Below are 16,944 nucleotides of genomic sequence, written 5' to 3' on the forward strand. Positions count from 1 at the left end.
TCTTTCATGAATACTCTCCCTGAGGAGCATAGGAGGTTAGCAAATGTTCTTTTGGTAGAAGGACAGAATGTTGCTATCAGTTAAGGACTTTTTATTGTTGGTTTCCATGTATGATATAGATCCATATACAGCTCTAATTACTTATATATTGGAGTACTTATTATATCTTAAAAGAGTGGATCTCTCTTTGTCATCAGTCAAAGTTAGGGTGACCAGATAGGAAGTGTGAAAAATCGGGACGGGGGTTGGGGGTAATTGGCACCTATATAAGAAAAAGCGCCAAATATCGGGACTGTCCCTATAAAATCGGGACATCTGGTCACCCTAGTCAAAGTTAATCTCTCAATGATCTCAGCATACCATGTCTCTGGGAATAGTAAATTGGTTTTTATTGGTGGTGTAGTCAAAAGATTCTTGAAAGGTCTTAATAATCTATTTCCACCAGTTAGAGAGCCTATATCATCTCGGGATTTAGTGCTTACACTAAGTGCAACATCTGTTTGAATCTCTGGGGAGTTGTAAAATACCCTATTTATACATTAAGACAGTCATCTTGATACCTATCACTTGAGCAAGGTGCATAAGTGAATTACAAGCGCTGATGGCACACCCACTATTTACTGTCTTTAATAAAGATTGTCAAGGTTCCTTCCCCACTCTGAACGCTAGAGTACAGATGTGGGGACCTGCATGAAAAACCTCCTAAGCTTATCTTTACCAGCTTAGGTCAAAACTTCCCCAAGGTACAAAATATTCCACCCTTTGTCCTTGGATTGGCCGCTACCACCACCAAACAAATACTGGTTACTGGGGAAGAGCTGTTTGGAAACGTCTTTCCCCTCAAAATACTTCTCAAAACCTTGCACCCCACTTCCTGGACAAGGTTTGGTAAAAAGCCTCACCAATTTGCCTAGGTGACTACCGACCCAGACCCTTGGATCTTAAGAACAATGAACAATCCTCCCAACACTTGCACCCCCCCTTTCCTGGGAAATGTTGGATAAAAAGCCACACCAATTTGCATAGGTGACCACAGACCCAAACCCTTGGATCTGAGAACAATGAAAAAGCATTCAGTTTTCTTACAAGAAGACTTTTAATAGAAATAGAAGTAAATAGAAGTAAAGAAATCACCTCTGTAAAATCAGGATGGTAGATACCTTACAGGGTAATTAGATTAAAAACATAGAGAATCCCTCTAGGCAAAAACTTAAGTTACGAAAAAGATACACAGACAGAAATAGTTATTCTGTTCAGCACAATTCTTTTCTCAGCCATTTAAAGAAATCATAATCTAACACATACCTAGCTAGATTACTTACTAAAAGTTCTAAGACTCCATTCCTGGTCTATCCCCAACAAAGACAGAATATAGACAGACACACAGACCCTTTGTTTCTCTCCCTCCTCCCAGCTTTTGAAAGTATCTTGTCTCCTCATTGGTCATTTTGGTCAGGTGCCAGCGAGGTTACCTTTAGCTTCTTAACCCTTTACAGGTGAGAGGAGCTTTCCCCTGGCCAGGAGGGATTTCAAAGGGGTTTACCCTTCCCTTTATATTTATGACAAAGATAAAATAATATTCTGTACATACCCAAGATTCTTGCCAAAAGTTCTGTTAGATATTCATATACCTGCATCTATAATGTTACCAGTATTTTTTCCCAAATCTCACACTCAAGGTGGGGAGGCTAGATAACATCTACTAGATGTTAGAAGGGCTTTAGCTTTCTACTTTGCCTAAAATAATTAGTTCTATCTATCTCCCAATTTGTTAATCACTTATGAAAAAAGGAATAAAAGGAGATCGGTCACTGTACATACTCTTTCAAGATAGATTAGATTATGTATTGAGGATGTTTATAAGATGATGAGTCTCCCTCTTCCTGAAGGAATTAGAGCTCATTCTACTAGATGAAAAGCAGCTGCTATCAAATTCTTTGGACATATTCCTTAATAGAAATATGGTGAGCAGCAACATGGAGTACAGTCCATACTTTTACTGAGCACCAGACATTAGGCTTAGAATCTAGATCAGATGCAAAATTTGGCAAGGCAGTTTTGCCATCTTTTTTTTAATTAGGACTCCATGTTCCAACCATCCTGGGTCTGAGTTACAGCTTGTTAGTCTATCCCATGAATAGGAATATGCAGAGGACACTCAAAGAAGAAATGAAGGTTATTTACGTGTAACCAGAATTCTCTGAGATAGACTCTGCATATTCATGCTCTCTGCCCACCTTTCCCTTTGCCTCTGAGTCCTACTTATCAAAAGACCTGGGGTTGCAGAGGAAGGAACTGAAGCGGCTGTGGTGCTATGCCCCTTTTATAACCTTGCCCAGGAACATTCTGTGCTCCCTGAGGAGAAGGGCAAGAGAGACATGTGAGCACCCCAACAAACACTGCTAGGTACAATTCTACCATTCATGCTGCACCAGTCAGATGGGAGTATGCAGAGTCCATCTTGAAGAACTCCTGTTACAGGTAAGTAACCTTCATTTCCTTAGTTAATAAATAATGGTCCAGCCCTGCAAACCCTTAACTCAGTGTAGTGCACACATCCCCAAGTAGTCCCATAGCTTCAGTGTTACTACTCAGGGGTGTAAACATTATATCTACTAGTCAGGGATTGCAGGAATAGGCTTTAACATATTAACTGTCAATTCCATATTGTTATCTAATAACATTTAAAAAAAAAACCAAAACCTCATGCTAGTCATAGTCTAACACTTTTATCCAAAACAGAGAATTTAAAATGTTAATAAAATGTTTTTCAAACTGCTTTTGTTGTTTCAGCCGTCTGCATAAATTAAAAACCATACGCAGTCATGCCAGTTAATACTTTTTGTTGTTGTTTTCTTAAAGACATGGGAAAAACTGCTCTTTGGAGTTTGCTTTTTTCATGCTCTTGTTCAGGAGAGAAAGAAGTTTGGCCCTCTTGGTTGGAATATCCCATATGGATTTAATGAATCAGACTTGCGAATCAGTATCAGACAGCTGCAGGTAAAGTCTTTATTTACTGTTGCTTCCACAATACAGAAATGGCCGTGTTAAATGCTCAAACACACAATCATAAACAGGTTTCCACAACTTTAGTTCAGGTTTCTTTGCTATTGAGACAAAGATAAATAACATAGACCATGTTATATTTATAAAAATAAGAAATTCTTCATTAGATTTAGATAAATTTTCTAAAAAAAAATTCACAGAGCCATTTGGAACTCAGTATAACAGAGTTAAAACTATATTTCAAAGGAGGTCTCACTATTGAGTAGATTCCATCAAACTAGTAGATACCATCAAACTGCTCACAGTTCTTAGTCAAAGGAAATTTTGATACACAGCAAGTGGCCAGGGCTGTCCTGTCTGACTAGCTCTATAGGACTCCTGAGAAAATTTTACCAATTGACCAATCTAGACAAGAGTCCAGAGAATTTAGGGTGGGAATTAGAAATGTTGAGTTTGAGCTGCTGGAAAAAACTATGATGAGTCACTGAAAGAGACAAACATTCTGAAGGTTAAAAGCAAGATACTCTGAGCATCCAAAGAGACTTGGTAAAAGAAAGAAACATGCCTTTGCTAGAAAAATCAGGCTTCAGAATATGCACAATTGTAAATACTGTAAGAATGATTGGATGATTTGTTAATTCTGGGACAAATCTTTCGGTCTCTGCCCAGTTCTTACTCAATAAAACTCCCATTAACCTCAAATGGGAATTTTACCTGAGTGAAGACTTCAGAGTTTGAATTTGCTGCTGCACTAGGGGAAAACATTTACTGTAGCTCTGTACGAGTTAGAGCATACTCTTCTCTCCACACTGTGTTCCACTATTGCTCTGTAGGCCTCTCCATGGAAGGGTCCGTTGGGTTTGTGGGCCCATCTCTGCTCCTTTCCTATTTAATAATAAAAGGCAGATCACACTGTGTCTCTAATTAACTATAGGATTTGATTTACAAGCCTAATTGGGATTCAAGGTGGTGAAGTGTCTTAGATTTGTTTTCGTTGTTTCAGCTATTCATAAATGAATATGACCATGTTCCATTTGAAGCTATATCTTACCTTACGGGTGAATGTAACTATGGAGGACGAGTGACAGATGATTGGGACAGACGTTTACTAATGACTATGCTGGATGATTTTTATAATCCAGATATAATTGAAAACCCATGCTTCGCCTTTTCTCCCAGTGGCAACTACTATGCACCACCAAAAGGCACCTATGAGGACTACATTGAATTTATTAAGGTAACTTGGTTTCTTTGTAAAATGGAAGCTCACATAATATTCGGTCTAATTACATTAGTGAATGTTGCAAAAATAAAATATTTTCAGTGATGTGTCATTTTTAATTTGATATTCCATTAATGTTAAAAAATTACTTCTGCATGAATGTAACAAATTCATTTTCTAATATTAAAATGCTGGAACATCTAAAACAATAATGTTTAGCTCTTTTATAATGCCTTTGCTCCAAGGATCTTAAATTGTATTACAAAATAATAATTCTCTTAGTACCTCACATCACTGAAATACAGCCACTTCTGGGGTAGAGCACAGAAGCTATAGAACAGTCCACCATTAATTTTGAATAGGAAGTAAAGAATACATCTAACTGAAACCTCAAGGGAATTTAGGCAGCTCAAATGTAATTACTTTTAGTTGGAATTTGGCAGAACATTGGGGATAGCACTCCTGCTTTTGCAAAAGGTGCCTTAAGATGTTTGGTGAGCTCTAAGTCCATGCATTGCTTCAGTACGGTTCCAGGGAGAAGAATCCTATAACACTGAATCACAAATGTTACTCTCTGCTGTGCTAGGTGTTTTCTGAGACGTCTCCTTTCTAAGCACTGACCTCGCCAGACTCTCCTTAGACTGTGAAATAAGACAGCATCAAACCACAAACGGATCTGGGTGAAATATGAGGTGGTAATTTCATTTAGAGCATTTACTCCTTAGAACTGTGCTTCAAATCTTGCTGTCTTGCGTTGAGGACAGGAGTTGGTTTTCTAGCAACAAGTTTCTGGAATTATGAATTGTGCAGTAGATGGATAACCTGGAAATGAGAAAGGGAAACAGTTTACCAAGATCCTATTGGTCATGCATGGGATTTTTTTCCCATGTAATTTTTTCTTGGTAGTTTATTTAGGATTCACAGATCAACAAAAATTTCAAAGGTTAGTGGCAAAGCCTTGAGAGGTTACAAACATGATACACTAAGCAGACAACCCTCCTGGGTCTGAGCCTCTCGACATTTAAAAATAACATTTTTATGTGTGCTTCATTTTTCATTTGATGCCCATCCTCTTTGCTTTCCTTGGCTCCTTTGCAGGTATGTTGTGATCTAAAGTGCTTTGTGATTTGAAACACCCTAGACTTTGTTGCACTCCAGAATTTGTACAACTTAATGAGGAGATCAACAGGTAGATAATAGGGCCTGGTATAAAGACTAGAAAGCCATTGTCAAGGGATTCACTATTGGTGAGATCATGGTTCTAGGCCTGATCCAGTGTCCCCTGAAACTAATGGAATCTTTCCATCAATAAGCTTAAGATCAGGCCCTTAATGAACTGATTTATCTAATTAAATATATTGTTTACTTAATATGTTTTGCCATAGAATCTTCCATTTAGTCAACAGCCAGAGGTGTTTGGGTTGCATGAAAATGTGGATATTTCAAAGGATCTCCAGCAAACAAAACTCCTCTTTGAATCTCTGATACTAACACAAGGAGGAAGCACGCAGGGAGTCTCCTCGGGAGGTGGTGACAGCACTCTGTATGAAATTGCTGATGATATTCTCATTAAGGTAATGTAGAAAGACAAATAGCATAATAATTGATTAGAATAACAAATACTCCCACCATTACCTGGCCAGCTTAATGTTCTTCCTTGAGAAAATGGTAGTGGGCAACTGGACAGACGATTGGGCCACAAAGGATGTGACCACAGAAATGCCTTTTTCACCTCCTTTGCAACAACACACTGTCTCAGCAACAAATATAGTTAGTGAGCAACTTGCAGCTCTACTCTCTCCACTGACTACCCTAGAACATTGCATTAAGTTTGAGTTCTTGGTTCTTATTTTCAAAGCATTAAATGGCCTGGGCTCAGGATACCTAAAAGACTTTTCCTCAAGGACCATGACCACCTTTGACACCTACACTCCTCAGAAATAATGGAATTGTGCAAGGGCAAAGCTCATGTATGCAGGAGATAGGGCTCTTTTGGGGGCTAGCCCCATGCTGTGCCATGTTCCTCATTCTCCATAAGAACTACAGCAAATCATAACAAGTTCCATTCCAAACATAAGATCATTTTTTCCTTAAGAAAAATACACATTAACTTACTCAGAAAACAAACAAAAACTCTCACAGATCTCATGCACAAGGGACGGGAGTGGAATAGAAAGTTAACCCTGTCCAATTAACCTAAATCTCCTTGTTTATTAGGAAGTACTCAGATACCATGGTGATGGGCATGGCACAATAACCTGAATAGAATAGTGATTTTTTAGAAATAAAACATTGACTTTGAAGTATGGGTCTGTCTTTCTCTCCCTATCCTTGTGCTACATCTCTGATTCCTAAGATTCATTATGCATTGGGAAAAACTCAGTGGGGAGCATTAAGCTGTCCAACACAAAGTGAAAGTGAAGTGCTTATCAGACTGTGGGGAGCCACAGCCATATCTAAAGTGGGGGAAGTGTCGCTGAGCAGCTAAGAGTAGAAGGGAGAGAAATCAGAGCAAATAACCTGGAGGAAAAGTCAATTCAATATTGTAAAGAACTTCACAATCATTAAAACATTTACATTTATTTTTACATTTTCAATGATGTTCAAGATATTTTTATTGACCAACCAATATTCAGTAGGGTGTTTTACTGAATATCAAGTTTCAGAGTAACAGCCGTGTTAGTCTGTATTCGCAAAAAGAAAAGGAGTACTTGTGGCACCTTAGAGACTAACCAATTTATTTGAGCATGAGCTTTCGTGAGCTACAGCTCACTTCGTCAGATACATACCGTGGAAACTGCAGCAGACTTTATATATACACAGAGAATATGAAACAATACCTCCTCCCACCCCACTGTCCTGCTGGTAATAGCTTATCTAAAGTAATCGTCAGGTTAGGCCATTTCCAGCACAAATCCAGGTTTTCTCACCCTCCACCCCCCCACACAAATTCACTCTCCTGCTGGTGATAGCCCATCCAAGGTGACAACTCTTTACACAATGTGCATGATAATGAAGTTAGGCCATTTCCTGCACAAAAACCTGGATTTGTGCAGGAAATGGCCTAACTTCATTATCATGCACATTGTGTAAAGAGTTGTCACCTTGGATGGGCTATCACCAGCAGGAGAGTGAATTTGTGTGGGGGGGTGGAGGGTGAGAAAACCTGGATTTGTGCTGGAAATGGCCTAACCTGACGATTACTTTAGATAAGCTATTACCAGCAGGACAGTGGGGTGGGAGGAGGTATTGTTTCATATTCTCTGTGTATATATAAAGTCTGCTGCAGTTTCCACGGTATGTATCTGATGAAGTGAGCTGTAGCTCACGAAAGCTCATGCTCAAATAAATTGGTTAGTCTCTAAGGTGCCACAAGTACTCCTTTTCTTTTTACTGAATATCAGTCATTCACCATGGAGCTTATGTGGTTACTTTGGGTCTCTTTGCTTTTAATATTGCTTTGAAACCATTGTAAATTAAAATGTGCACTTATCAAAATGTGTCCAAATATATTGACATTTGCAGCTTCCAAATGATTTTGACATTGAAGCTTCCCTACAGAAGTATCCTGTGAGATATGAGGAAAGTATGAACACTGTGTTGGTGCAAGAAATGGAGAGGTTTAACAAGTAAGGGAATTAATTAATTTAATTCAAATGTACTTTCAATCAACCCATTCACAGCAGATCCCTTTTCTGCCAGGCATCCAGTGTGGTCTCTTTATAGACTCTTTATTCTGAAGACCTTTATTTTATTATTATTATTTGCTTCAGTTCTAATTGCCTGCAGTAGTGTCTGCATTCTCAGAACTTTTCCTTTGTTAGGCAAGACAGAATATTGGTTGGATTTAAGGAAAAATATCTAAATGGCAAATGAATTGGGGGATAAGGTATGTAATGGGGGGAAGGTCCAAAGAAAAGTTTGGTAATGAGTCATCTGCAGGGTTGTGCTTGTATTGCTTTATTTTTCACTTCCATTTCTTTATTCCATCCATCCTCTTCTTTTTGGTCTCATTTTTCGTGTGCTTGTATCATTTCCTTTTTTCCTCCTTTCTGACTATTTCTCTCTTTTTTATTATTTTCTCACCTGCTCCTATCTGTGCCCCATCACTTTCCTTCTCTCTTCCCTGATTCCCCCTTTCTTCCTATACCCTCACCTCCTCTCTTTTTGCGGTCAACCATAATCCTCTACTCTTTTTTTTTCCTTTGGGTCCCCAGTCTCCATCCCACTTTGCCCAAATTCCTATTTTTTCTCCCATTTTGTCTCTGTCTGCTCCCTGTTTCTTCCTGCCACCATTATTTTTCTCCTTGTTGACCTTCCCCCTCACTCTGCTCATCTTTCCCCCTCTATCCCTTAATTCTCTCATAAAGAACTCCCATAATTCTATCAGATCCCTTAATTCACTCTCCAAACTCCCCTTATTTCTCACATACTCCTTTCCCTCTCTTCTGTTATCTGAAACCTGCCTCCCCATCTACTCCATACACATATTGTACATTGTTCCAGCTAAGCACTGGAACACATTGCCTAGGGAGGTTGTAGAATCTCCATCTCTGGCGGTTTTTTCTAGAACAGGTTAGACAAACACCCATCAGTAATGGTCTAGTTATTATGTAGTCCTGCCTTGAGTGCAAGGGACTGGACTAGATGATCTACTGAGGTCCCTTCCAGTTCTACACTTCTGTGATTCTATTATTTTTAGGGTTGTGGTTTTAATTTCTTGCCAGGACAGTATAGGCTAGAGACTATGAAATTCAAAGTAATGCATAAAACAAAATGCCCCATTAGGTCTTCGACTATTTTAACAGAAATATTTTATTTTACGTAAACAGAAAGAGATGAACTTATACAGCTGCCATTGGACCATTATTTCCCCAACAATATTCACTGCATAGTGTTCTATTTTTTTTTAAGCTAGAGGTGGACTTTGCACTGGAGCATTGGATCTCCCCATGAATTTTCCCAAAGATTGGGGGATTCCAGATCAGGAATTTTGCCTTAGCCCATTAAAATGACAGAGGCAAGCTGAAAAGTCTGGCTTTGGATTCAGGGATGCTTTGATCTAGGTTCTGGTTTGGACTCAACTATTTTTAACTAGTTGAAAATAATTAGAATTTCTATATCACCTTCCATCTAGACATTTCAGGTTCTGTACAGTTCATAATCAGTAAGGTTAAGAGTTTGTCATGGATATTTTTAGTAAAAGTCATGGACAGGTCACAGGCAATAAACCAAAATTCATGTAAGTCTGCAACCTGACTTCTACTAAAAATACCCTGTGGGGGGACTAACAGTAAGAGCCCCACTGGGGGCTACTCAGGCTCCTGCGGCGGCAGCAGCTGCTGCAGCCCCAGTGGCTGATCCTGTGGTGGTGGCCACTGCTCTGGCCCTGGGGATTGACCCAGCCCCAGCCACTGCTCCGGCTGCTGCTCCTGTGGCGAGGGCTGACTGACTGCTGCTCCGGTCCCTGGAAGCTGCTCTGGACCTGGATGCTGACCACCAACCACTGCTCCAGTCCTACCACAGCTCCTGAGTGGGGGCTGACAGCTGCTCCAGCCCTGCCACTGTGGCGGGCTGAAGCCAAAGAAGTCATGGAGGTCCATTAAAGTCACGGAATCTATGACCTCCATGACAGACTCCTATCCTTAATAACGAGTTAAACCTCACAGAACCCTTTGAAGCCAGGAAGATGGGATGGAGAAAAGGCATCACAAATTAACAGATTTGTCCCAGGCCACAGAGCAAGTCAGTGGCAGTATTTGGAATAGAACTCAGGTCCCCTGACAGTCACATGCTATAACCACTGAAGATGGTGCCTCAATGGACATTTAGATAAGCAGAAGAAAAGGTCTATTAAATGGCAACAGTATGGGCACAATCTGTAATTTTGCAAATATGGCAAGTTGTGAATGAGGAAAACCTGGTTATGTACTTTTTTCATAGTCATCACAATAATGTAATATTATTTCTTGAGATGGTGATTTCATGTCTGACAAATCATGTCAAACCTGTTGTATTTTAGTGATAGTTCTGTGATATTTTCTTTAATTCTAGTTTACTCCGAACTATACGTATTACCTTAATAAATCTGAAAAAGGCCATTAAAGGACTGGTCGTTATGGATTCTGAGCTAGAGGCCCTGAGCGGCAGTCTGCTTGTTGGAAAAGTTGCCGAGAACTGGGCTAACCGTTCATACCCAAGTCTTAAACCTTTGGGGAGCTATATCCTAGATTTTCTAGCGAGGCTGAAATTCTTGCAGGTAAAGCAAGAGGGATTGTGTTACTAATAATTCTGTTTGATTTAAAATTAAAGGATGATTTGGACATGGGTTGGTAAAAATTGACTCTTTATATCTAGACTTTCTAAACAAGGTTGTGTAGAATATGGCTAAATTTTTTGTGGAAAATTGCAAATACTACCTAGGCCTATACTGAATAGCAAAGATGGTTGACAGGTTTCAGAGTAACAGCCGTGTTAGTCTGTATTCGCAAAAAGAAAAGGAGTACTTGTGGCACCTTAGAGACTAACCAATTTATTTGAGCAAAAGCTTTCGTGAGCTACAGCTCACTTCATCGGATGTATACTGTGGAAAGTGTAGAAGATCTTTTTATATACACACAAAGCATGAAAAAATACCTCCTCCCACCCCACTCTCCTGCTGGTAATAGCTTATCTAAAGTGATCACTCTCCCTACAATGTGTATGATAATCAAGTTGGGCCATTTCCAGCACAAATCCAGGTTTTCTCACCCCTTCCCCCCCGCCACAAACCCACTCTCCTGCCTTAGAGACTAGCCAATTTATTTGAGCATGAGCTTTCGTGAGCTACAGCTCACTTCATCAGATACATACCGTGGAAACTGCAGCAGACTTTATATATACACAGAGAATATGAAACAATACCTCCTCCCACCCCACTGTCCTGCTGGTAATAGCTTATCTAAAGTAATCGTCAGGTTAGGCCATTTCCAGCACAAATCCAGGTTTTCTCACCCTCCACCCCCCCACACAAATTCACTCTCCTGCTGGTGATAGCCCATCCAAAGTGACAACTCTTTACACAATGTGCATGATAATGAAGTTAGGCCATTTCCTGCACAAATCCAGGTTCTCTCACTCCCTCATGAAAGCTCATGCTCAAATAAATTGGTTAGTCTCTAAGGTGCCACAAGTACTCCTTTTCTTTTTGCGAATACAGACTAACACGGCTGTTACTCTGAAACTCTCCTGCCTGTAATAGCTTATCTAAAGTGACCACTCTCCTTACAATGTGTATGATAATCAAGGTGGGCCATTTCCAGCACAAATCCAGGGTTTAACAAGAACGTCTGGGGTGGGGGGGGTAGGAAAAAACAAGGGGAAATAGATTACCTTGCATAATGACTTAGCCACTCCCTGTCTCTATTCAAGCCTAAGTTAATTGTATCCAATTTGCAAATGAATTCCAATTCAACAGTTTCTCGCTGGAGTCTGGATTTGAAGTTTTTCTGTTGTAATATCGCAACTTTCATGTCTGTAATCGCATGAGCAGAGAGATTGAAGTGTTCTCCGATTGGTTTATGAATATTAAGAATGTTGAATTATAACATTCATAAACCAGTCAGAGATAAGCTATTACCAGCAGGAGAGTGGGTTTGGGGGTGGGGGTGAGAAAACCTGGATTTGTGCTGGAAATGGCCCAACTTGATTATCATACACATTGTAAGGAGAGTGATCACTTTAGATAAGCTATTACCAGCAGGAGAGTGGGGTGGGAGGAGGTATTTTTTCATGCTTTGTGTGTATATAAAAAGATCTTCTACACTTTCCACAGTATGCATCCAATGAAGTGAGCTGTAGCTCACGAAAGCTTATGTTCAAATAAATTGGTTAGTCTCTAAGGTGCCACAAGTACTCCTTTTCTTTTTGCAAAGATGGTTGAAAGTATCTCTCTCTTCCTCCTCCCAGGACTGGTATGAGTTAGGAAAGCCGAGTGTTTTTTGGCTGTCAGGATTCTATTTTACTCAAGCTTTTTTAACTGGAGCCATGCAGAACTATGCCAGGAAGTACACCATTCCCATTGACCTGCTGGGATACGAATTTCAGGTATGGATAAGTGATAAAAATATATTTTACTAATATGGGTCCTGATGTTTCCATGAGATATACCAGGTGGACCCTGTGCCTGATTGGATGGGTTCACTTGCATATATCTTATTGCAGGATCGAGACCTTGATTAGCAATGGCATTGTAGATCTGCAACCATGTTGAATAGTAGTACATGCTGTTTTCCACTTGATATCTGTAAAGGAATGCTATTAAAAGTATATTCCTCATTACACTTAATCACCTAATTAGGAAAACAAATCACTTGATAAACTTGAGTGTTCTAAGTATGATGATAAAGGATAATTAACAGTCACATAGAAAGCTGCCATCTTAACAGTTGATGATGTAAAGTTGTACTGAACGAAGAGGCTTCACTATTTTATCCTGACTTGGGGTTGCTCTCTTGAAGATTGGCTTGTAGAGCTAATAGCTCTAAAACAAAACTACTGTGGAAATGTATTAACAAGTATTAACATGTATTTCTTTTTAGGTCATTCCTAAGGATACATCTGCTACTGCACCAGAAGATGGTGTTTACATCCATGGATTATTTTTAGATGGAGCTCGCTGGGACAGGACCAAGTCAGTAATTAAAATTTTAAAATAAATCTAAAACTTTCTTATGCGCTCATATTAGACTTGTTGAAATATTTTAACATCATTTCAACATTTCAATGATATACTCTTAATTTAAAATCTTCTCCTTCCTCCAAAAGATCTTGACAAGAAAAAACACAATGAATCTGTGATACTGTAGTATTGGGAATGTTGCACTGTGCTTACTTGTAATAAAAATGCAGTTTTCTTTCATGAAATTGCCCTTCTACATGAGTCACAGAACCATTCAAAGCAGTAAGGCCAAGATTTTCAAAAGTGACTAGTGATTCTTTTCAGATTCTTGTTGCATCAGTTTCCAGGTGCCCAATTTGAGACACCTCAGAGGGACTTGATTTTTTGAAACAGGTTTTCAGGGGCTATGTATCTCGCAAGTGAATAGTATAGTGTTTCCTCTCCAAACCTACAGCACTTACTATGTGAGTACAGAATGAATTTTTTACGTCGGGTCCCCAGTCTATTAGCAGCTCTCCTAGTCCCAACCACAGAGCAGCTGGTGGAGCCCACCTATCCCTTTGCTGCAGCTGACCTGGCCATCCTCAGGGTGAGTCACCTAGCACACAGGCAGCTTAGATGAAGATAAGCACCAATTCACATCTTGGTCCCACACAAGAGAAGGGCAGGATTTGGCCCACTATGGTTTAACTGTTTATATAGTCATTCAGATATGGTACTTGTTACTTTGTAAGGTTTCTAAATAGATGGGAAAGGGTACAGACCCTAACAGCCCTCAAAGTGAATATTTTAAAAGGGGCCTATGGAAAATCTCAGCTAATTTTTTTTTCCAATGGAGTGAAGCAGTGCATTTTGAAAAAAAAAATTGAACTGATATGCAGAGTAGTCGGAACTAATTACCAGACAATCAGAAAAATGCACATTGCAAATAGGACCGTGTTTTCAGCCGACTTCAACTGGTCTGCAGTTTTGCATGCCTGATGTACATTAGGGCAGGCCTACACTACCACTTAAGTCAATGTAATTTATGTTGCTCAGGGGTGTGAAAAAGACACCCCCCTGAGAAAAGCAAATTACAGCGACTTAAGTGCTGTCCACACTGGTGCTGTCGGTGGGAAACGCTCTCACACCAGCATAGCTTCCTCCTCTCACAGAGGTGGAGTAATTATGCTGATGGGAGAGCACTCTCCCATTGGCACAGAGGGCCTTCACCAGACGTGCTACAGCAGTGCAGCTGCACCAGTGTAGCGCTTCTAGTATAGACCTGCCCTCAGGGTACACAAATTTGGCACCCAAGCATCCAGCACCTCAATTTGTGCTGATAAAGCAGCTGCATACCCATTTCTGCTTGCACAATTGTTTACGCACATAAAAGTGGCTGTACAAAATCAAAATCTACAGTGGGTTTTAAATTTTCATTATACTATTACAAGTTAATGGACACTTTTAAAGGTAATGTAGTTCAGCAAGAAAAACTGCATGTTTTATTCCAAGAGTTTAAACAGCAAAGGTCAGAGTACAGTATGGCTTTTTATTTGTTATTGCCTAATCCTATCCCTTGTGTGGGATTATGAGAGAAGTGTTTTTGATATCTGATGATTTTACTGGAACCTTTGAAAAAGGTAAAGATAGGGAAGTCCACCAGCTCTGTTCTGCATCCCTCTCCTCTCTTCTTTTATTTCATTCTCGCTCTTGTTTATCTTTTTTCTCTCTTCTTCTCTTTCTTCCCTTGTTACATCTTTTCAGTTTGCTTCCATTCTCTGTATTTGTCCTGACATTTCTTTCTCTTGCTCTTCCTGTCATCTCCATTCCCCTTTCTCATCCCAACCCTTCCCTTTTTTCCTTCCTACCCAACAAACAAAGTAAAATACAAAAATATCTCTTTTAAAAATATACCTTTTATAAAATTATGTTTTAATAGTTTCTTTGTTGTCTCACCAGGGGACTATTAGCTGAACAGCATCCCAAGTTGCTCTTTGACTCGATACCAATCATTTGGATAAAACCAAGTAAGTAAAGTGGTCTGGAACCAATGTTTCTTTGGATTCTAATGCAACAAGAGATTGCAGTAATGTACTTCTTTGACATTGCAAAAAGACCAGCCCTTCTCTCTCACCAAAAAATCCAAATGCACATAGGTCTCCATTAATCTGACATGATCAATGGCTTGCCTGTCAAACATTATGCCTTTTCACTGGCTGACCCAGTTTTTTATCTGAAATTTATCTGATCTGGGCCTCTTCCCCTCCTGACCCCCCCCCAAAAAAAGGTTTATTTAGCATGGATTGGACAAAGGAGGAGCCAGTCAGATAGACGTTTTTTATAAAGCAAATTTCACTGCCTCCAGATTGGATCTTCATGTATTTTTTAGGCATAAACTAGACTTGGCAAAAGAGAGCATGATTGTTGAAATCCAGACTCCATAAAAGTCAGTGGGACATTTGCAACTGATTTAAATGGGGCCAGTATTTCACCCCGTATGTGTTAAAATTAATGTTGCTCAAAGTTTCATTAACTGCTGCAGAAATACTGTCCATAGATGGCTAAACACTGATAATGTTTTCTTCTGACTGACCTCTACTATTGTTTTCTGTCATTTGGTTCCTCCTTTCTTTGATCAGGAGCAATTTATTCCAAACATTCCTAGTGGAGATATTTTTAAGATTCTCCACAGTGGCTTAGTTTCTACTTAGTTATAACTAGCTGCAAGTCAGCCTCAGAAAGTATTCCATTCTGTCCGTTTACCCCTTCTATTGACATTGGAGGAATCTGTTAATTGAAGCTGACTGACGTCAAAAGAACATGATTTAAACCTTTGTGCAAGTTATGTGTACACAGTCTGGGCACATTACAGTTCCTCCAGAGCTGTAGCCTCGGAACTCAAACAACTTGAATCATGATTAGATTCTCGAGCTGCTGAATCAAAGTTGTCCTGGTGCCCCAATTTTATATGAAAAGGAGTACTTGTGGCACCTTAGAGACTAACAAATTTATTTGAGCATAAGCTTTCGTGAGCTACAGCTCACTTCATCGGATGAAGAGCTCATGCACTTACTAACATGCTCTAAACTATAACCTGATGGTATTTTAGTCAAATGCTTTGATTTTTATATAACTGTTTAGATTTGAACACCTCTTTGAAATATTTGAAAAGCAAGTCGTACAGGAAGGCATCTATTCCTGTAAGCAAACAATAGCAAACATACTTCCTCTAGTCTATTAGCCTATGTAAATTCTCTAAATTAATTTTTAAAAGAAAATCAGAGCAAGGAGTGACTTCTTTTTAAGTTTTGCTGGATGAAAATAATTTGTCAAATTTTTATTTAGCTTTAAAAATAAATCAGAATGAATATTTGATTTTTACATTAGATTAGATTATTTCTATTCATCTAGTACATCTACAGTATATAATTCATTGCTTTGTTTGTTCTTTTTGAAGCTAAAAAATCAGACATAAAGAAATCTAGTGCCTATATTTGTCCACTCTACAAGACAAGTGAGCGTAAGGGAACCTTATCCACTACTGGACATTCTACTAATTTTGTCATTGCGCTATTGCTAGAGACTGATAAACCAGTCCAACACTGGATCAAGCGAGGTGTTGCTCTGCTCTGCCAGCTGGATGACTAACCCTGAAGAATTCAGAGGCAAACCTCATCAGACATATCTTTCTTTTCCTTCCTTTACTGAGGAATTGAAGCACATTGTATCAGAGAAACATCTTGATATATTTATATTTGGAGGGGTCAGACTAAATTTTTCCTGATCTTGAAATGTTGCATTTAATAATTGTCTGATGTTATTACTATTTTTAAAATATATAATGATCTGGAGTGTTCATTTTATTATTTTGTAATATAGTGTCATGGGTAAGTATACAGATCTCTTTTGTCACTTATTAAAATACCACAAATGATATCTTGATTAAAAAAATGAAAGTTGTCTGAACTCCCATTTGGGAAGTATTATAGCAGACAGCATTCAAGCACTGTAGGCCTGAACCACGAGAGGGCAAAGTCTCGATGTTCAGATCTGGTGTTTTGGTTTGGACCCGTCT

At 39.2% G+C, this 16,944-nt stretch overlaps 1 protein-coding gene across 1 annotated transcript in view; it reads left to right on the forward strand.

Moving 5' to 3' along the window:
• DNAH12 (dynein axonemal heavy chain 12) overlaps positions 1 to 16,517 on the forward strand; it is a 169,013-nt gene extending 152,496 nt beyond the window's left edge. The window contains exons 65-73 of the mRNA XM_077821355.1: positions 2,863 to 3,000; positions 4,010 to 4,243; positions 5,614 to 5,802; positions 7,754 to 7,857; positions 10,283 to 10,487; positions 12,176 to 12,313; positions 12,808 to 12,899; positions 14,829 to 14,896; positions 16,327 to 16,517. Of these exons, the coding sequence (XP_077677481.1) occupies positions 2,863 to 3,000; positions 4,010 to 4,243; positions 5,614 to 5,802; positions 7,754 to 7,857; positions 10,283 to 10,487; positions 12,176 to 12,313; positions 12,808 to 12,899; positions 14,829 to 14,896; positions 16,327 to 16,517 (1,359 nt within the window). The remainder of the gene's footprint in view (positions 1 to 2,862; positions 3,001 to 4,009; positions 4,244 to 5,613; positions 5,803 to 7,753; positions 7,858 to 10,282; positions 10,488 to 12,175; positions 12,314 to 12,807; positions 12,900 to 14,828; positions 14,897 to 16,326) is intronic.
• The last annotated feature ends 427 nt before the right edge of the window (positions 16,518 to 16,944 follow it).

The sequence above is a fragment of the Eretmochelys imbricata genome, chromosome 7 (genome assembly GCF_965152235.1).
Source record: "Eretmochelys imbricata isolate rEreImb1 chromosome 7, rEreImb1.hap1, whole genome shotgun sequence".
Lineage (NCBI taxonomy): Eukaryota > Metazoa > Chordata > Testudines > Cheloniidae > Eretmochelys > Eretmochelys imbricata.